The sequence below is a fragment of the Microplitis mediator genome, chromosome 9, assembly GCF_029852145.1.
Source record: "Microplitis mediator isolate UGA2020A chromosome 9, iyMicMedi2.1, whole genome shotgun sequence".
Classification (NCBI taxonomy): domain Eukaryota; kingdom Metazoa; phylum Arthropoda; class Insecta; order Hymenoptera; family Braconidae; genus Microplitis; species Microplitis mediator.
In genome coordinates, this window is record NC_079977.1 from 11,006,423 (window position 1) to 11,029,255 (window position 22,833).

The 22,833-nt window shown below is 32.5% G+C and overlaps 2 protein-coding genes across 3 annotated transcripts; one reads left to right on the forward strand and one right to left on the reverse strand.

The window, feature by feature from the left end:
- The first annotated feature begins 1,159 nt into the window (after positions 1-1,159).
- On the forward strand, positions 1,160-8,355 carry LOC130674920 (uncharacterized). 2 transcript variants are annotated; one of them, XM_057480373.1, is made up of 2 exons: positions 1,160-1,596; positions 1,679-8,355. In XM_057480373.1, exon 2 carries the CDS (start codon positions 4,710-4,712, stop codon positions 6,636-6,638), a length of 1,929 nt encoding a protein of 642 aa, XP_057336356.1. In that variant the 5' UTR covers positions 1,160-1,596; positions 1,679-4,709; the 3' UTR covers positions 6,639-8,355. The 2 variants fall into 2 exon arrangements, with proteins under 2 accessions (XP_057336356.1, XP_057336357.1); XM_057480374.1 differs by having other exon boundaries at positions 1,171-1,596; positions 1,679-4,917.
- An 11,932-nt stretch (positions 8,356-20,287) lies between these two features.
- LOC130674151 (uncharacterized) lies at positions 20,288-22,089 on the reverse strand. Its single transcript, XM_057479420.1, has 3 exons — positions 22,020-22,089; positions 20,784-21,767; positions 20,288-20,433 (listed from the first exon to the last, which is right to left on the reverse strand). The coding sequence occupies exons 1-3, from the start codon at positions 22,030-22,032 to the stop codon at positions 20,288-20,290; spliced, it is 1,143 nt and encodes a 380-aa protein (XP_057335403.1). The 5' UTR covers positions 22,033-22,089.
- Positions 22,090-22,833: the final 744 nt, after the last annotated feature.

Below are 22,833 nucleotides of genomic sequence, written 5' to 3' on the forward strand. Positions count from 1 at the left end.
ACTATGTGCCATTAATTGTTATTAATCTCACAATGCTCTTCAAATGTGAGTACAAAGCTACCGAAATATCATTATTGGTTCATGTGAGGCCTATCGTAATTTATTCAGTTATAATTAATTTTAATTGAAATTGCTACAATTACCAGATATCGCGGCTTGAAAAATGCATAAACGAGTCTTTACTGAGAGAGTCTCGTCTCCAGCTACTTCAGCCACCATCCATCACACTTAAATCGATATGATTTTTTCTATCCTAATCGATTAAGTTTTAGGTTCTTCTGATAGTATTGCATCCGCTCATAAGCATCTGCTCATAAATTCTTCTTGTAGCAAAGTTGAATGATACGTAGCACATATATGTTCAAGTCTCCATGAAATACTGTGAGAGCTTTCATTTTCAAATTCTTTGACCTTACGCTCCTTCAACTTAAAAACCAACATTTTTACCGTACATAATAAATTTACGGTAAATTTGCACACAACGGGAATAACGGCACATTTTTCCATTTTCCCTTTTCAATATTTTCAATACTTGCTATAATGTTATCATTTTTAGCACGAGCAGCCAGAAAATGCACACCGTCCATATGGAATATTGTTAATGTGGTGACCCCTGATAATATCTCTAGCAATAATATCTCTGAAATAATATCTCATCAATCTTATCTTCGTTAATAATATCTCTCGAACAAAAAAGTCTCTGTATAAAAATATCTCAATTATTATTATCTCAGCTAGTATGATCTCCAGAATTAGCATTTATGTCTAAGATGTTATTGTTGAGACAATATTATCTCGAGATCTTATTTCTCAGATGTAAAAAGGGGTAGCTGGGGTCCAGGGGCGAAGCCCCGGTGGGGGTTGGGGGGCGAAGCCCCCCACATTAAAAATTTTGTCTTTTATTATACCGATAGAACCGAGTTCCGCTAGAGTTAAAGTAATAATTTAACATGGGGTCCAGGGGCGAAGCCCCGGTGGGGGTTGGGGGGCGAAGCCCCCCACATTAACAATATTTTTTTTTATAATTTTATTATGCCGGTATAATGAAAAGAAAAATTACATTGTTTGTAATTATTTTAAACCGATGGCGTCACTGATTAATTATCGTTATTGGTAGTATAATCTGTAGTATTTATATTTATTATTGACTATTGTTTACATTGTGTGTGCATTTATAAAATTTAAATCACTGTACAATTTCAATAATTTGTAATATAAGAAGCTTAAGTGATTACAAAAGATGTTCATAGCGTTATTGATTATTTATCGTTGTGGGCCAAGATTAAGTATACTATAGTTGAGTCTGCAAAAGAATGACTAGCATGCTGTTTACTCTTTAGTCTTTCCCGAATATTCATGTGCGATAGACATAATTATTGTTGCTTTTCATAATCGTTGTGTGATATCAAATTGATGTATTTGTTAACATGCCTCTAACTTTGATAAAAAATCAACGTAATGGATACAATTTAGTCCATGAAAAGTTTATATATCGATATTATCGTGAAGGTAGCGGTGATCATCAATGGCGGTGTGTGCATTACAATTCCGGAAAGTGTCGTGCTGTGTGTCATACTACGACTAATACTGCTGATGGTATGTTCCGTTTACATTTGAAATATGAGATGTTTGGTTATTAATGTATAATTGTTAACGATGAATTTTGTATTTTTTTTAGGTGATGTTATATCATGTGGTGATCATAAGCACGCGCCCGACCCATCAAAAATTAATGTTATGTCCGCATTGGAGAAGCTTCGCCACAAAGCAGCAACGACTGACGAGCCTACTAGTTCCATTGTTGCAGCCACTGTTGCAGGTGTTCCTAATGCAGCCGCAGTCAATTTAGGTAGTCGTCGTGATCTAGGAAGAACAGTTGCACGAATCCGAAAGGTCAATAATAACATTCCGGTGAGTCCTACGACTTTAAAGGATTTAATTGTGCCGCCAAGATATAGCGTCACTGCCAAAGGAGAGCCTTTTTTATTGAAGGATATTAAAATTGATACTAAAAAACGTAGTGAACGATTATTGATATTTTCGACTGATCAAAATATAAGATATTTGAAGCAGTGTAAAATTTTGTTCGCTGATGGTACGTTCAAGACTTTACCTACAATGTTTTATCAGTTGTATACTTTGCATGCAAGGATAAAGGATAAAGCCCTGCCGTTGGTGTTTGTTTTGACTACTGGAAAATCGGCCAAGCTATATGAACGGATGTTGTCGGAGATTAAAATTTTAAAGCCCGAACATGTTACGGTTGATTTTGAAAGAGCATTTATAAACGCTGCTGGAGAGTCTTTCAATGGTGTCGATATTAGTGGTTGTTTCTTTCATTTTACGCAATGTATTGAGACAATGTGAATTGTCATCTTCTCCCTCAGCCTTGCGGTTCCCATTTTTCCCCGTCTCGTTGCCGTCTGAAACCACCTAAAGCTAGTCATAGTGCCATGGTCACATGACTAGTTATCACCTCAACGCATAACCGTAAGGGGAAGTGGGGAGCGAGCCCAAACTCAGCCCTAAGACCCTACGGTTATTGAACTTCACTTCGATCCTGGATCAATTAGCAATAAGACGTATAATTCAATTTCACTGTCATATACTAGCAATTTATTTGCGACTTTGTTAATACGGATAACTACTTTGTAAATCAGGAAATTAACTTGTGTTATAGTTGTATTACTAGCAATTCTCTTGCGATATACTTTACTGTTCAAGTTTACTGATTATTATAAATAGAGTTAGTTCAATTAAATATTACTGTACGTCACCGGCGGTATACCCGCGATATAAAATTATACTGTGCCACGAATCTGTCTACATTATATCCAGTGCTTGCGTTTTCTTGTAAGTAATTTTGATTATTATAATTGGCAATAAACTTGCAAATTATTCTGATTAATTCCTTTTATTCCATCTATCACTGTTCATCCCACTTATTTCCTATTTTACTGGTAAGATTATTAAATAGTCTGATAAAATAAATATTAATTAAGTTACAAATAGTAATTCGACCATCAATAAGAATATTCTATAATTTTATAAGCCGTGAGGTAAGTTGATAAGTTCTCTCATACGTCGCCGAGTTTGAATAAGTGCGGGTCTTTGCTTTGGAAGAACCCCAGCCCACTGCTCTGTCCAAGTAAAATAAAATTTGTTAGAGGCCAGCCTAAGCCAGGGTTCAACCCGCGAATTCTGGTGGCTGCTGGTAAAAATCGTGAAGACGAAAAGCGATTTGTCTCAACTGGCGCTCGAACAGGGACTTTGCAGTAGTTCAAACCAGCAACGAAAAATTTTATTAATTTTTCTCACGGCTTTACAGTAAAAATTTTATAATAATTTCCAGTATCAATTTAAAAAAAAAAAAAAAAAAATTTCTTACCAGTATCAGAAAAAATATACTTTTCTACATTCATAATTTCATTTCATTTTATCATTCATCACTAGCATCTAATCTCACAAAATAATTAATTTCCAAATTTCTTTTATTTATTATTAATTGTATCAGATAAAATTTGTCATTGTAATTTTGTGTGCCGGTTCGTTCTTATAGAAATTTCGTTGTTCTGTGACCTTGAGCGTATACTAGCTACACGCGTCATAATATGAGACGTTAGTGTTTATTTACCTTACAGTTTACTTGATAATAACAACGCAAAATAAACACTTAAAATTTTAAAATAAAATTTTGTTCGTATATTTTCTAAGTCCAGTAAATAACTTAATTTGTAACACAAAAGATTATTATATTCGTTTCCGATTTAAAATAAAATATCTTTAGCTCGACAAAATAAATTTAGTACTTAAACAAACTACAAATAAAATCTTTGCAGTTATAAATAAAAATTTGTTAGTCATCAGGGATTTATTAATTAAAATAAAATAATTTATTAACTCGAAGGTTTATTAATAGTAATCGGATAATTGTAAATAAATTATTTTTCTGCTAAGATTTAGTCGAAGATTAAAATTGTAATTAGAATAAAATTTCTGTAATTATCAGTAATCTTTATAGCTTAATTAGTCATCACATCATGTTGCCGAGGACACCGATTCCAAGAACACTTCCAGCAGTTACTAGTAATAATTATAATAATATTGGTCACAATTTACTTCAATTTCCGCCTAATCCAGCATCAAGTTCAATAATTCCTACGACTAGTGCCATTGATGATTTGCTAGACCTCACGGGAGGTATACATAACAGTACAGTGAATAATAATAACGACGTTTCTGCAAATAATATAATTGGCCATCCAACTGCACAGATAAATAATGCGAGCTCAATAGCAGTCTTGTCAAATGCTATAGCTCAGCTACAAACTGAATCTGCAGCCTTGCAAACCGCACGCTAAGAGTCGTCACTGACGGGTACAATCTCACGACCTTCCAATACGTTACCGATATCATCGAATTCGGGAACGGCAATACAAGCTAGAAATAATCTAACTTTTCCAAATAGCTGTATTTCTAGCACATTGATGCCCAGAGAATTGTTTTCAACAACTACTGTCTTACAGGTAGCAAATCCCCTCACAGCTGGCCATCTTGCCCCGCAATCATACGTGCAATCGTCTCAGGCAAGCAGCGTGTTATCAGCTGTACATCAAGCACCTGCGTAGGAACCGTACGCGCATCAAACGGTCCCACTACCAATTCATACGTTACCGTCGTATGTACACACGCAGCCACTATCATCTAATATGATACCAGCACATATGCAGCCTGTAACGTTCCATCACCTACACAACGTGACAACTGGGTATACGAGTGCAATGGGCTTTAATTTTACTTATCTGTACGAAATCAGTCGATTTGTAAAATCGTGGAATATTTGTTTTCCTTCTCGGAATCGTACGTCGTCATTTGATGCACGAAAATACATCAAAACTATAGAACAACGTATGCGCAGCTATGACATTCCTTTCAAGAATTTCCCTACGGTTGTAACCAATACACTCAACGGTAACGTCCTTGAGTGGTATTATCAAAATGAAAAATTATTTATTTATTGGGAAACTTTTAAATACTATTTTAAAACCTGGCAAACACAACAGATCGATGAGGATTTATTGCAAGAGATCTACGCAGCTAAGCAGGGTAATGACGAAACTGGAGTATCTTTCGTGAACCGGATGCAAGGAGCTTTTATGCAATTGGAGGAGCCGTTACCGCAAGCGAAGCAAATTCGCATAATAATCGCGCGGTCCAATTCGTGTTTTTTGCAAAAATTTGCAGGGGAAAATATCTCGAATTATGCGGAATTATTTATACGTGTTAGTGCTTGGCAGGCGACGGCTAATGCACTCAATTCCCACTACAATGTCTCAAATAAACAAAAAGCGCGTATTCCCGTCGATCATTGTATTCAAGACTCTCCAGATTTTTATTCAATCAATTGTATAACTACCGCACAGCCACATGCTTCACAGAATAAAAAACCCAGTTCTAATAAAAATAATTATTGTAATTGTCATCGAAATTCAAGTCGGTCTGACAATAAAGCAAATGACTCAAATTTAGAGCTTCCAGCTTTACTGAATAATTTTGAATCATTCATGAAATCATTCCTGGAAAGATTAGAACGAATAACATCAAGCAATTCTTCGGCAAATACCATTCCGGCGCAACCAACTTCTGTAAAGAATACACCTGTCTGCGGTCGTTGTGGTCGAATTGGCCACGTTTCTGATCTATGTTGTGCGCCCACAACTGATAAACTACGAATTAAGGCAGGATTAAAAGTTCGACAAAAGTCTGCGAAAAATTTTGAGAATCAGGCTAATATAAAGTATACAGACAAGACCGACGGCGAGGCTCGAAATACTCGAGTGGAAGAGTTAATCCATTTTGCGTCTCCGATAGATAAAGTTCAAAGTAATTCAGAAATATTGGATCCTCGTCAAGTTACAAGAATAAACAAATCAAATAATAATAAAACACCTAAGATAAAAACGAAACACCAAAAAGCACGTACCGCTACAGATAAAATTGAAACTACACAAAGCGTAGCTCCAAAACTTTACAGTCAGTCATCAACTCATTCAGTAGTTTTTTGTGACGACACAGTTAAACCTTCCGGAAAATTCTCTTCAGCGAGTCTGAAAGCTCCGTTAAGAGTCAGTCAGATGGTCACCAACGTATACATTGGTCAACACAAGATTGACGCATTACTGGACAGTGGAAGTGGACGCAGCTACATCTCTGAAGCCGCATACGAACACATCAAAGAAAACCAACTGCAAGAACTCATATCAGGCCCCATGAATGCTCGTGAGGTCATTATGGCAAATTCTAAACCAACACAAACACGAGGTGGTGCACCTTTCCGGATAAATTTAGACGGCCACGATATTATCACTTGGTTGACTGTGGTACCAGGATTGTCTACTCCTGTCATCCTTGGACTAGATTTTTGGCAGTTAGCTGACATTCAAGTGAACTCCAAAGAAAACACGTGGAAAATAAATTCAAGTGAAATAACTCACACATTCTCCTCAAGGACACGTCAATTCAATTCAGCATCGTTAAACTCACTGTCATCAACTGAAGAGGCTAATCATAATCGAAATCTCTTACTCAAACAACAAGGAAACATTACTTATTATAACCTGAGTGAACTAATACATTAAGTAGTTGATAAGAAAATTTATCATGCGTCACCGAAATGGATATACTCCAACAATATTTTCCATCAAATTCATACTCATCTCATTCATTCATTTCATTTATTATTGCCAATTGTAATAATTTTTAATTACAGCGTCGAGTCTGGGAGCAGTTAGCAGACTGAGTAATCGAAATCTTTAAATAGCATTACTTCCTTACAGTCCTCAGACTTCCAAAAAAAAAATAATTGTATTTAATGATTAATTGTAAATATTACGAAATTATTTTTTACAGTATCTTGTAATATTAGTTCGTAAGCGGCAAATATACACTTCTAGGCTGATCCAGATCGAAGTCCCAGGATAGAAGTGAACCTGAAAAGGGTGACTAAACTCTAATACTTTGGTATCCCTACGGCTTGCAATAAAATACTGGCAATCCACTTGTATATTTAGCGATCTACTTGCAATACCTGTAAATATTTTCATAAAATCAATTTTTATATTACGGTGATCTACTTGCCATTACTATGGCGATTTACTCGCATTGTAAATATTGTAAATAAACTAAATCATTCTTTTCAGTCGGACAACCTTGACGAGAGGTCAAAAGGGTAACCTTGGCTTGGTGGGGGGGATTGAGACAATGTGAATTGTCATCTTCTCCCTCAGCCTTGCGGTTCCCATTTTTCCCCGTCTCGTTGCCGTCTGAAACCACCTAAAGCTAGTCATAGTGCCATGGTCACATGACTAGTTATCACCTCAACGCATAACCGTAAGGGGAAGTGGGGAGCGAGCCCAAACTCAGCCCTAAGACCCTACGGTTATTGAACTTCACTTCGATCCTGGATCAATTAGCAATAAGACGTATAATTCAATTTCACTGTCATATACTAGCAATTTATTTGCGACTTTGTTAATACGGATAACTACTTTGTAAATCAGGAAATTAACTTGTGTTATAGTTGTATTACTAGCAATTCTCTTGCGATATACTTTACTGTTCAAGTTTACTGATTATTATAAATAGAGTTAGTTCAATTAAATATTACTGTACGTCACCGGCGGTATACCCGCGATATAAAATTATACTGTGCCACGAATCTGTCTACATTATATCCAGTGCTTGCGTTTTCTTGTAAGTAATTTTGATTATTATAATTGGCAATAAACTTGCAAATTATTCTGATTAATTCCTTTTATTCCATCTATCACTGTTCATCCCACTTATTTCCTATTTTACTGGTAAGATTATTAAATAGTCTGATAAAATAAATATTAATTAAGTTACAAATAGTAATTCGACCATCAATAAGAATATTCTATAATTTTATAAGCCGTGAGGTAAGTTGATAAGTTCTCTCATACGTCGCCGAGTTTGAATAAGTGCGGGTCTTTGCTTTGGAAGAACCCCAGCCCACTGCTCTGTCCAAGTAAAATAAAATTTGTTAGAGGCCAGCCTAAGCCAGGGTTCAACCCGCGAATTCTGGTGGCTGCTGGTAAAAATCGTGAAGACGAAAAGCGATTTGTCTCAACTGGCGCTCGAACAGGGACTTTGCAGTAGTTCAAACCAGCAACGAAAAATTTTATTAATTTTTCTCACGGCTTTACAGTAAAAATTTTAGACTGTACGTTTTAGACTGTTTTCAAGTACAAATACGTTCCGATAATGATAGGAAATTGATAGTGAAGAACAATTTGTCAGAGATATTTTTGCAACGAGACATTTATGTCTGAGATATTTTTGGACCGAGATATTTTTGTCTAAGATTTTATTGTTGAGATAATATTATCTCGAGATGTTATTTCTGAGATGTAAAGAGGGGTAGCCTGTTAATGTCCTTGAAGAGATTAGTTTTTCAGGTTTCGATTCGGAAATCAGGGCTAATCAGGTGGTCAAACCACTTACAGAGAAAATAAGTAATCTTATTCCTAAAGCATTACTTATTGCAAGTATAGAACCTTCATTACCCCAAAGTCCGTCAGCTGCGATCATTTTTAAAAAATCTACAACCGTTGGATTCAATATCACATCTGCATCGTTATTACCTGACCTAACTTCTATGATTCCTTCTATACATAATATTGCATAACGATCACGATTCAAATAAACATAATTGATTATAAAAAGTTTTATAATAGGATATTTATCTTCGTCTTCAAGTAAAAGTTCAGCGATTACTCGAAAGAAGCAGTTGCCATCATCATTAACATTGGTAATATCGAAGTTATCTAAAAGTTCTTTAGGGAATCGTTTTTCGATTACACGTTTTCTGTCTGTTTTCTGTACTAAATGCTTTATTATGAGACCAATTTTAGTGTTACAATCATTTATGTCATTTTTGAGACTAAAAAATATACAAGAGATAATTTTATCATTTTCTTTTAATATTTTTTCTATTTCAATTAAAACTGTACTTTGATGGATTCCATTTAAAATTTTTCTAATATCTAATACATTTACATCACAAAGGTTTTTTGTCTCTGTAAGATTATTTCGATTTGTAGGAATATTATCAAATCTTTTCACGGGAATATCAACGTTTTTTTGAGATTTTCTGCGTACTTGATTATCACGATTAAAAAGGGATTTTAATTTAGTTTCAATTATAGGTATACCTTTCCAAGTACCGCCATCGAATTTCGGAGAGTTTGAGTTTCTATGAGCCACAAAGAAATGATAATTAACTTCATTCACTATTGTTAACGGTATCAACGATTGAGGATTACTTGGTACAAATCTAAAAATATGGCTCATCTTATGTGTTCCTAGGACTACACCTATTACCACAAAAATCTTTTTTAATGCATCACTTATCGCATAGAGTGAACCTTCATTTCCCCAAGCATGATCCCGAGCTATCATACGTAAAAAATCATCAATTTTTGAACCACGCATATTTGATCCATTTACATCTCGGACAGAGATTGCACCATGAGAAAGAAGCGTATTATATTTGGTTTTGTTACAGCAAATATATTTTATGATAAATAATTTAATATTAATATATTCATCTTCATTGAGACCTATAGATTCAGCTAATGTCTGAAATAAGCAATTACTATCTTTATTGACATCACCGAAGGTGAATGATTCATTCAGTAATTTATTGATTGCAACATTTTGACTTGACAAGTCTTTCATATTCAACTTGATTTCATAATGATGAGAATTATTCGAACGGTTGCTATGGAAATTATTGATACTCTTTCTTGTAACGTTGTATATTTCAAGTGTTAATTTAGATATAGTATTGCCATTATGATTTAAAATGACTTGAATTTCATCTAAAGAATTACTCCGTAAAATTTCGAGTAATATTTCTTCAGCAGATAGAGAAGTTAATTTTTGAACTTCACCTGTTTTCTTTTTGTATCGAACACTCGTAGTATTTTTAGGTGGTATTTTTTTAGAATCCTCACTTATATTAACTTTTTTAGGTTCTTCCTTTGTTTCAAAATTTGATTGAATTGGTTTTGAAATACAAGTTTTTGACGAAACTAAATGGTCAACTAAAGTTCTGTTGACTACTTTATTCGCTTCACTACAAAAAAATATTGGCTTATGATCAGAAGTAATACTATCATAAGATCCTGAGGTATAGGCAGTTAAATTAGAAAATATCATATCAATTTGAGTATTATGATTAGTGGTTGAAATTGCTGGAGATAAGGCTCTTTTACAATTACGATTTTCATTCATGTATTTTTCCAGCCATGAAACTTCATGACTATAGCAATCTTCATTGAAGTCACCAATTATTACTATGTGACTATTTATATCGCATGAATTAATCATGCTATTCATGCACTTCTTGAACAAATCTCGAGTAGTATCAAGGGATTTATAACCACCAATGACAAACAGGTCATTTATTTTTAAAGTTACTATATCAACATGTTCTACTTTGTTCTCTAATTGGGAATCATGAGTCACATTATTGATAGTAGAAACAACACAGTTTTGTCTCTTATAGACGAGTAATCCTCGTAAAAACTTCCTACTGACATTTTTCTCATCAGATCTGAACTCAATATCGAATCCATTGATAGAAATATCATCATTAGGTAATGTGCGTGTTTCAGCGAATATCATAACATCAGCTCCATGAAACCATTTATCATTTCGAACGCAACCTATATATTTACGTAACGATAGGGCATTATGAAAAATAATTTTAATCCCATGTAAATCGTCTAAAGGTTGTTCGGAAGTGATTAAGCGTTTTTCATTTTTTAACCTGTCCAATTCAACTTTAAGGTCGCTAGTGTTGTCGAACGGAGCTGGTGGCTTAAAGTCTCCATCGATATACAAATTATTAAGATCTGTAACTCGACTATATGCAACATATTGCATTGTGCGTGTCATTCCTTTGTTATGTACACAAACATATAGATAAGTTTGGCCTTGGCTTTTGTGAGCTGTTAGACTTTCAGCACAAATTAAAGGAAATTGTCTTCGTGTAGCCGTTTTCTGACCAACTGTAATATCCGTAACTACAATTGGGAAAAAAGGAACAAAATTCGTATGTTTAAAATCATTTTCTACAAGACATCGATTTTTGTTTCGAGTATTGCAACCGATCTCGTTGCTTTCAAACTCTAACCACAAAATCGTGATTTCGTCTGAATTTTTTTTTTGAGACACACGTCTGAGAATTCCGGTAGCTCCATTCACTAACCCTTCTTTAGTACTTATGTTACGAGTTATCATCAATTTAATACCAAGTTTTGCATAAAGAGTTTTAGGCAAACAGCCAGTTTTGTTAGTTGGAAGCTTATGAAGAGCATTTAGTGCCTTATTAATCGTTTTTTCGTTCATTTTTCCTTTACCTTGAATTTCATCTTTAGCCTCGTGTATAAACAAGTCACCTTTCATACTATTAATTATTTTTTCATTGAAAGCATCTACATCCTTATTTGTATAATACAAGTGAATTGCATTATGAGGTACTTTTTTCAAATTACAACGTGATCTAAATAGTTGTATGTCACTATCAGTCATTGTACTCATAGAAAGATTATTTAAAGCATTAATAAATTCTGCGTTATCTTGTCGCATTACTTTAGTTAATTCATAATATTCAAAGTCCAGCCAATTGTCTGTTGCGAATAATGCACTATACGTAGGATCTGCAATATTTGGTTTAAAAGGTTGATCAGGATACTGTTTATTCCACTGCAATTTTTTATTCCTTAAATGATGGAATGCTGTATAATAAATAGGTTTATCCATAATCGGTGGAAGCTGTCGTAAATCTCCAACAAAAATGATTGACAGTCCACCAAATGGAGAATTGTTCCCTGTTATTTGTTGGAGACGAGTATCAATTTGATTCAATCGATTTCGACCGATCATTGAAACCTCATCTATGATAACAACTTTTACGTTTCGCATTTCAAATCTCAAGGATGTAACAACGCTAGAACTTAATGCTGCAATGTTTCTGCTCATATTGTCTATCGGTAAACAAAAACAACTGTGTACAGTGACACCATTAATTACATATGCAGCTTTTCCAGAAGGAGCTGCTAGAATGACATGAGCTGATTCAATATCTGTACAACTAATTTTTTTTGTATAGTAATCTGATATGACATGATATAAAAGATTAATAAGAAATGATTTTCCAGTTCCTGCTTGACCAGAAATCATTAAACGAATTGGTTTGCCAATTTTTTGAGCATGTAAACAGTGCATAGTTATTTGAAGCTGCTGTTCATTTGCTTTTAAAAGTAATTCTAAAATTTCATCACTTTTCATGACTTTTGGAATACTAATTTTATAATCATTTTCCTTCGGATTTGAAGAATTGCAATTTTTATTTTCCGCAAAAATATCAACAGTGTCATCTAGTTGATTTTCTTTAAGGGTAAAATCTTTATTTTCATCGTTATGTTCATCGTTATGATCGTCGTCTTCCGCTTCTTTTTCTTCGAAGACATCTGCGAGATAACTCTCTTCCATTTGGTATATCAATGATCGATTTGTTACAATAAGATCTAAATTGTTTTCATAAATATTTTTTCGATTTTCACTGCAATTTTCAATTTCGGATTTTTCATCACGAAATGGTAAAAAAAGTAGTAACTGTTCTCGATAATAATTAGATTCATCTTGGTGTTTATTGTAATGACATGAACGTAAAATTTTTCGCTTCTTGCGAATTTTTGCATCATCTTCTTGATTAACACTAGCATTTTCATCCTCACAATTAGAATCATCATTCGAATTATAACCACTCTTCGCTTTTAATTTATTGAGATCGCTATATCCAGTAGCAAAATCAGCTAAACACATAGTCTCATACTTTCTGTCACGTTTACAATATTTATCAATAATGTTATCTTGGTAAATATCAGTCGAATCAGGCGCTAGATTCATCAAGTCTTTCATACGTTTAAGAACTCTGTGTCTTTCATCTATTGGAAAAGTAGGGACAAAAACTCCTTTGCGGCTTGCCTTAAACATTGGTATATGAAGTATAATAGCAGCAGCTTCCTGTGCTGATAAAACTCTTGAGTTAATAAATGCATTTGCAAACTTTTTAACTTTTTCAAGGTTGGTAAAATCTTCATTAGAAAATTGCTCAATTAAAGTTCTAAATAACTTAGCCGTATTTTTTTCAACCTTCACTATGTAATCAGTTAGATAGCTTATACAAGCATAAGGATCACAAATGAATTGTATATCCATATTTGATTTTAGAAGGTTTAAGATATTAAGATTGTACGCATTCATGAATATCTCATTGCTTTGACGTTTTAAGAACACTCGTGTTGTTTTTAGAGGATATCTTGCAGCTTGAATATATTCAGTTTCGGTCATTTCAAGCTCTTTTAAGACTTGAGAAAACGGTATCTCTCGGGGCAGCTTACCCAATTCATTGAGATAATTTTTTACTTTTTCAACATGAAATTTAACTGTTTCATTTCGTTCCTCAGGAGGTAATTTAGTTAAAACTCTCGTTACCGGCATCGGCCACAAAGGATAATGGAATCGACATGTTTTTATATTTATCGTTCCTTTATAACACGTGAATGTATGTTTATGCAACTGAGAATCTCTTACATATGGGTTATTTGTGTCTAATTTACATGTTATAAATTGATCTATGAAATCAACACATTCTTTCTCAGACTTATCATTTTCTGGATTATAACGAGGTGCATCTCGTAACCATGCTACCATATGACGATGTAAAACTCCTTTCTGTTGGACTTCGTCTTTATGACAGTAATCTTCAATGTAATGAACATTGAATGGACCATTTTCTTTATTCATACACTGACTAATGGATGTAAAATAACGATCTATGAAACGTGCACAATCCACTGGATTGTTACGAATCAACAAGTCTTTTTCGTTACGATCTAGATTAAGTACATCAAAGCTACTTATCGTTTTACCGTATTGTTCTTCATAAAGTTGTTTAAGAATAGGAACATTGTTATGTAAATTACAAGAAAAAGTAAAAAACATATTTGGAGTTCCAATTTGAGCCATTGCAGCAATCAAAAATTTTTTTTTATCTTCCATATAAGCAGGAGACCCAACTATTGGAGTGAGAAATTTGTAAGCTTCATTCTTATTAACGAGTTCATCTTTTAAATCACCTTTAAGAGCATCGTTGGCCTTTAAAGATTCATTTTTGCAACCTCTACGCGTAACGAAATTCATAGAATCTCTTGTTCGTTTTTGTACAGTCATTTGACCGAGTAAAAGAACAAAAGTTGGATTATGCCAACAACGAGGATCTTTATGAGTAATCCAAAGCTTATGTTTTTCATTGGTGGTTAGAACTTTTTCTTCATCGAACGGTTCACCCCCAAAAATGAGTGGGTGACATAAAATTTCATAATCCGGAATGCTATATATGGGTTTCGGAATTTTATTTTCACCTGGTGCGATGATTCTAGTGACTTCTGCCATTTCACGATTCTGATCAATGACTAAAACATTATCACTGTCAAAATTTCCATCACCTTCATTATTTTCATCATCATTTTCTTTATCGCAATTTTCATAAAATTTCTCAAATAATTTGTTATTAGGATCACAGAGAAATTTTTTATCGTTTTCATCAACAATGAACGGAAACTTTTCCTGAGTTAATTGCGATAGAAATTCTTCATTTTCTTTAATGTCGTATTGCATATACAATGTTGATTTTCGAAGAAATTTCATAGAATCTTTGACATCTTTAACAACGATGTTTTCAGCCATATAACTAGTTTTGTACTCTTTCTTACGTTTAATTTTAATTTGAACTACTTGAGCTTCTTCGGGACGACGAGGCAACTATTTTATCATTTCTCCTACGTCTACTTCAACATTTACTATATTTCCTTTAAGAGATAGTTGTGGATAGACTGTATATTGTTGAAGGGGTATGATTTGCAATAACGGTAACCATGATGATACTAATCTAGCCCCAAGCGGACTAAGACGTTTTAAACAGTCAGGAATTTCTGCAAAAGAAAGATTTTGGGTTGCAGCTTTTTTTGGTTTAACACCAATTCTTAAACTGTTCCAACATGAATCACACAGAAACTCAGATTGTTTAAAATTATACGCACAATCAACCATATTTCGTTCTGCTATTATTAATCTTTTGTAATCAGTTAATTTTTTAATAGAATTATAAAGTTTACGCAAACAACAAGTACAAATCTCAGGGTTTTGACGTTGCTTTGTTAAAACAGTTTGATATAATTTTGCTGTTTTTTTATCTTTTCCATTTTTAGCTTGATACTCAAGCTTAGATGAAAAATTTTCATTGTATTTCAAAAATTCATTCATTCTTTCTTTTTGCTTTTTTTCTTTTTCAAGTTGACGTAGCTTAGGTCCAGAATCTTCATCAAGTCGAGCTTTTTTGTGAGCAATATTAGAATCTTCGTTACCTAATTTACGTTTTCCCGAACTTTGAGATATTTCGTTATTAGCATTTTCAGAACGCATTTTAGCTATTCTGATTCGAGTTTGTTCTCTTTCATTTGTTATATAATCTTCACTACTGCGACGAATTGAATAACAATCTCTAGTTTTCTTATTTTTTTCTAATCGACAACTCTCATCTTCCTTGAGTCTCTGAGATGCTTTAAGATTTTCAGCAAGACGGTATTCTGTACTAGCTCGCAATGATTGGGAATAAGTCTTTTGTATTCGGCGCCGTTTTTGCAAAGATTGCTTCTTAGTTTTTGGCATTGCAATTTTTATATTTTAAAAGAAGTATAAATATAAATATAATAAAAAAAATAAATATATATAACAAAGAATATAATTATAATAAATAAAATATAATGAAAAATATCAATATAATAAATATAATAAAAAAAAAAGATTTATCGCAAGTCGCAAAAGGCAGACTACAGTCGCAAAAGGCAGACTACAGTCGCAAAGGGCAGACTACAGTCGCAAAAGGCAGACTACAGTCGCAAAAGGCAGACTACAGTCGCCAAAGGCAGACTAAAATTGCTGAAAAAAAAAAAAATAATAATAATAGTTAATTAAATAAAAAGTCTAAAATATTTGTGTTAAGGCTGGGCTGTACTAAACGAATTTTTGAATTTTACTTTTTTTTTAATTTATTGATCAATCGTTATGATAGAAATTTTTATAGCTTCCGAAAAAATGTGTGAGACAAACTTTTTCGGAAGGTTTTCACCATTCGAGTGACGTAATTATTCAAAACGTAATTAGAAAAGTAAAATTCGAAAATTCGATTAGTACTGCCCACCCTTAAATCAAGGATTCTGGAAGACGTGGATCTTTAGTTGGACTCGAGTGTGGCAGTAGTAAAATCAATCAAAGCTTAGCGAACTAGATAATTAGTTTTTTAATTTATTTTTATTTACAATATTCACGCAAAATTAGCAAATTCCAGCGATTGAGTCAACTTAACGAGTGATATTAGACAAATAACAAGTGGTTCTAGACAAATAGTTAGTAGCCACAAGGTTATGAATGAACTAAGTCTACGTTAATTAATTTCAACGGAAAATAATGAGCGAATGACTCATTTAATTAGCACAAAATGCTCTGATAATTATGACAAGTTTAACACTTAATTTTGAAGTAGATTAATAAATAATAAAAATACTAGGAGTAAAGATCACTTTAATCAGGTGGATAGAAATTTCACTAATAAATAAAAAACTTGACAGGAGACAAGACGTTTAAGAAGGAGCCTATTGCGCATGTCTTTGGGACTCAGTAGCTCAGCACGCATTGACGCATTTAGATTTCAGTAAGCTACTCAGAAGTGTTGCAACAATCGAACAAAATAATCGATTGTTGACAATCGATGATAATCGAACTGAAATTATCGATAGAGCCGATTAATCGTTTGCAAATAATCGATTTTTCGAATAATCGATTATTTCAAACTCAAAAAAAGCGATTGTTTCTTAAAACAACTATATAGTTGCACAATCGAGTGTATAACAATCGATTATAACAATCGAATTTTCGACTTATATTTGTCAAAATTCAAAAGCTACACCTACTAATTAATTATAATCCCAAACGGCACAAAAAAAATTGTCTTTTTGTTAAATTTGAGGTAACGATTTGTTATAATAACACACATAAAAAGTAGATGACTTCTAGAGACATCTACATTTTTATAGCGCGTAATTTTTTGAATTTGAATAAATCAATTAGGTTTATCAAAGTAATAATCAATTAAAATGTAAATATCGAAGATAATTTTATCGTGGACATAATAAAAAATGTTTTTTTAATAATCGATTATTTAAACTCAACTTTAAAGTTGCAAAATCGTATAATAAACAATCGATTGTGAAATAATCGACTCTATGTTTTTAAAATATCAGTTTTGGAAATTCTAAAAATAGGTTAAATGATAGACAATGATTTTTTTATAATTTGATTTTACTATTTAAATATTTATTTTTCTATTAATTTTTTTGTTGTTAAGATTTTAAGACAATCGATTGTTCAATGACTCCAACTTGAAAGTTGTGCAATCGAATTGCTAACAATCGATTATTGTAATCGATTGTGAAAAAAAATTTTTTTTTTAATAAAATAAATTTTCTCGAAATATGTGTTTAATGCGCTCATTAAATTAATTGAAAATTGTTGTAGGTATTAATTTACCAAATTGAAAGAAAAAACTTTTTTTTTATTATTTTGTGAAAAAAATCGATTTTCAAAAATCGTATTTCAAAATTTTAATATCGATTTTCTATCGATCAATCGAAGCATGTAAAATCGATTTTAAAAAATCGATTATTGAAACTAAAAAATCGATTATTCGATTGTTTTTTTGCAACACTACTACTCAGCTTTCTGATTACCCGCGCGACACCAAACTCAGCCAGGTCGTACTTGAATAGAAAAAAAATTTTCGATCGTCAAGTACACTCTGATGCTTCGCATCATGAGTCGTGCAATTTAAAAAAAGAAAAATATAGCAATAGAAAAAAAGAGACATTTTTATTTAGTAAAATTAGTTTATTAACATTTTATTTTATTGTTACGTGTGAGCTTACACCTTAATGTTCTTACTGCGTAACCGATCTTACCGTGCCTAGCTCAGCGTCTCTAGAAATTTAATAGGATGTTATAAAGGGTGTGGGTCGCTCAGTGAAGGAATGACTATATGTGAATTTAATGGATATTTGTTTATTGGGCGTCCCCAAAATATGGGAGTACCCAGAAAAGGCCCTGAGAGTCTCTTTTACAAATCTAAGATAGCATAAATGAATCGGATACTAATACAATATTTTCATTCAATAATAGCGGCATTAAACGTATTCTTATAGTGATCTGTACTAAAAGCGGTAAAATGAGAGAGATATAATATTTATGCGCGAGCAGACGACTATTCGAATCAGCTTAACTATGGTAACTAACTCTTCTTCTGCAATTGCATCCTCTGCTTCCAAAATATCACTCCGCCGTTTCCCATGAGAACTCTTTTCGTGCTGCATAAGAAAATATCCCTTCGCAGTCTCCAACGGAACTCTTTTCTTCCCACAGTCAAAACTGCTGACCACGCGAAACGTCTGCTCATCGCATTGTCTTTATAAAAGTAAGACTTAATACAACTAATGTAATGCGATATTTATGTGCAGCTGTGTAGCGCCTAATGAAACTACTATAAAATGTATTGCTTTCTGAACTAAAATATATCTATCTATTATTTGTTAATTAGTATTAGACGGATGGGCGTCAGCTCACCCGTCACATTTATTTAGGTTTTAAGATTTTTCTATGTAATTAAATCAATTTTTAGAATTCATGTCAAAGAAGATTTATTTTATTAGAACTATAAAATCTTACAAGTGTTTTTTAAACAATCTTAATAATAGTGACTATTTTTTTTAAATAGTATACTTGATACAAAATTATTTTTAGTTATTTTAGTTAGATCTTATATAACTTCATTTCCATATTATAATGAAGTCTTTAAGTATAAGCTTGAATATTTTTGATAAATATATTTTTTTTTAATACTTTTTAGAAAAATCATAATAACTATAATTCAGTCATTTCTTTAAGTTTATATGTCTAAGAGGAAGATTTAATTTTATTAAAGTTACAAATGCTTTAAAGTTTTTTTTTTAATTGTCTTAATAAAAGAGTGACTTTTTTTTAATCGTACACTTAATACTAAATTACTCTTGGTTATATCTTAAATGCGGTCATTTTTATATCAAAATAATCTCTCTTATCAAGCTTAAATATTTTTAATAAATATATTTTAACATTTTTTAGAAAAATAACAATAATAACTTAAACTAATTATTATAAATCTAGCAATTTTTTGATCAATATTGCAAGAATTACAAAATAAAAATCTTGTTACTATTAATATTAATATTTAAATATAAGATAATAAGATAATATCATTTTTAAATCAGCTTAAACTTATTCTGGCTTGATTTCTTTGATCAATATTGCAAGAATTACAAAAAAAAAAAATTATTAATAATAGTAACGATAATAAAATAATAATATCTTATGTTGTCCAAATAATAACTAAATTGTTCACATAGAAGATAAAAAAAATGTACTTTTATTTTGAGAACATATATAATTCACAATATTAACAAAAAATAATAATAATAATAAAAATAATAATAATTATGTCATGAAACAAATACTTTTTTCAAATTATACTTTTCATTTCTTATATTGAAACAAAATTTTGGTTCACGGATTTCGTATATTGGACGTGAAGCAGAAGAAAAAAAAAATTTATTAAAGAACTGTATCTTTTTTCTTTCAAGTACGTAGATACTTTAAAATAAAATACTTAAAAAAATTAAAATCATTTTACAAAAAAAAAAAAAAAAAAAAAAAATATAGATTCTAATCATTACTAAACAAACCACCCAGTAGTTTGTTATAAATAACAAAATAAATAATTTTTTTTTTCTTTGTGATTTTTGTTTTTTTTTTGTTACAAACAAAGAAAAACAAAAACGAAAGCATATTGTTTGTTAAGAATATTTCTTGTGCAACCAAATTTTTTCACCCAAAGTGAATCACACAAGAAAAAATGTGAAAAAAACAACGTTAAACGTAGTAAAAATATAAAAAAATAATTGAAATTGATAAACAATAATTAAAAAAAAAAGAAATTACAATAAACCAGGAGGTTTTGACTAGAATTTCCTTACTTAGACATTATTACCGACTAGTTGTAATAATTTAAATACAAATTTCCACCTCCACTTCCAGAATGGAAAGGCTTATTCTTTTGCCAATTTCTACGCTGTTTTCCTCCGTTCTTGCGCCTCTTGAACTTACTTTTCTTTTTATCACCATTTTCTTTACCAGGATCTTTTCAATAAAATAATAAAAAAAAAAAAGAAAAAAACATTAAAAACAAAAAATATGATCAGTGATGTTAACAATGAATAACATTACAAAAGAGTACAAAACTCCCTCTCTAAAATATAACAAGGTATTGCAACTGATCTTGTCAGCAACTTATGCAATTTTTGAAACATAACCGGGATATCTTAGAAAGGAAGCATTGTACATGCATATATGCACAATTAGATAGAAAAGAAAAAACACAAGGAAAAAATACAAATTAATAATAATAAATAAAATTTTAAAAAATGTAATCGACCCAAAATGATTAAGTCGATAAAAAAAAATTACTGGTCGTACAAAAATGTAGTTACTATTATCTGGATTTTCCCGTTTGCGGCTAGTTGTTGACTCATTATCTGAAACTGATGCGGAGGTACTGACGTTAGCGACTGCAGCTTCTTGATCTACCGGTTCAGCTGGTGGTGTAATAGCAACATTTCGCAGTGGTAGACGACCAGTTACTTCCGGCGGAGCAATAACGGGCGCGTGAGATCCAGCTCCCTGAATAAGTGGGTTCACTGATGGACGACTAGCTACTTCTGTTGAAGCAGTGACAACTGCTTGTGACCCAGCACCCTGGAGGTGCGGGTTTACTGGTTGACGAACAGCTAATTCTGGTGATGCGGTAACATTCACTTGCGGTCCAGTTCCCCGGTTAACCGGATTCACTAGTGGGTGACTAGCTACTCCTGTTAGAGCAGTGACAACCGCTTGTGATCCGGTTCCCTGAAGCTGCGGATTTACTGATGGACGACCAGCTACTTCTGTTGAAGCAGTGATAACTGCTTGTGACCCAGCACCCTGGAGGTGCGGGTTCACTGATGGACAACCAGCTACTTCTGTTGAAGCAGTGACAACTGCTTGTGATCCAGTTCCCTGAAGCTGCGGATTTACTGATGGACAACCAGCTACTTCTGTTGAAGCAGTGACAACTGCTTGTGATCCAGTTCCCTGAAGCTGCGGATTTACTGATGGACGACCAGCTACTTCTGTTGAAGCAGTAATAACTGCTTGTGACCCAGCACCCTGGAGGTGCGGGTTCACTGGTTGACGAACAGGTACTTGTGACGACGAAGTTGCAACTTCTTGAGCTTGAGTACCATGGTTATGCTGAATCGCCGGTGATTGAGTAACAAGAATTTGGGCTTGTGCATGACGCATTGTTTCCACTGAGTCGTTGTACCGCGAAATGAGTTCATGCTCTCGTTGTGCCCAACTGTCCTCACGACGAGCAAGCTCGGTTTCCAACCTAGCGACATAACGACGCAAATCTTCTATGTCTTGAGCACGGTGACCTTTATTTTTTTAATCAAATTAAAAAAAAAAATTAATAAAAATAAAAAAAAAAAAGTAAATGAATAAAAATTAAAATTAAAAATTAAAATAAAACGATAAAAGAAATAAGAAAAACCATGACATGAAATTATTAGAAACCAAGTGAAAGTGAACGAAATGAAGAAGTTAATAAAATACACGTTGAAATAAAAAAGCAAAAAAAAAAATAAAGTAAAAGTAAAATAAAAAAAAAAAATAAAAAAATATCTCACCTTGATTTGACATAATTTTTTTTACAAATGATGAATACTCAGATCGGATACTGTCAAAAATGTCAGTTATACAAAAATAAAAAAAATAAAATAAAAACCATGCAGAAATCCAACTGAAGAAAATAAAAAAAATCACAGTTAAAATTGAAAAATAAATAAGAATTAAAAAAATAGAAAATATAATGATTAGATTTCATTCAGACCGTAACTTTTTTTTCAAATTTTATTATGGAAAAAATTTATTTGTTCGATGTAAGTTAGTTTTTTTTTTTATATTAATTTTTTATGATACTGAAGTTAGCCGACGTCTAATAATTTTTGCAGTTTATTTGAGACCGTGTCAGATGAGCGAATGCTCTGTGGGATTCTGGTGTAGGTGTGGTTAATTCAATAACTAACAATTAACACAAATTACAGATAAAAGAATAGATCTTTATTAAACAATATGTACACTAAAACTATGAGAAAAATAGCGAATGCAACTACAAGATACGCGATAGCGAATGCGACTGTAAACGAATACGCGTATAAATTCGACACGTGGTCGGTAGCGGTTAATGACGCGATAATTAATTTATAATTAATAAGACGCGAGCAACGATTCAATATATACTCAATAATTAGTAGCCTTGATATACTAGTCAATTATTGAGAATATTTAAACAGAGATTTAGCGAAGCGGTTCAGACTTATATAACACGAGAGATATATTAATTTGAGCGAAGCGGTTGGATGGATAGCTGAGTTTGTACTGCTCGATGTAGATTGGAAATAGAGAAGTCGTCTTCTTCCTTCGTGGCTGCTCGGTGGTGAC

What these genes read in the sequence shown, in the direction of transcription:
- LOC130674920 (XM_057480373.1), top strand. Translation starts at nt 4,710, where the DNA reads ATGATACCAGCACATATGCAGCCTGTAACGTTCCATCACCTACACAAC.
- LOC130674151 (XM_057479420.1), bottom strand. An exon ending in ACGGGAAAATCCAGATAATA is followed by an intron (nt 20,434 to 20,783) that starts GTAACTACATTT and finishes TTTATTGAAAAG; the next exon opens with ATCCTGGTAAAGAAAATGGT.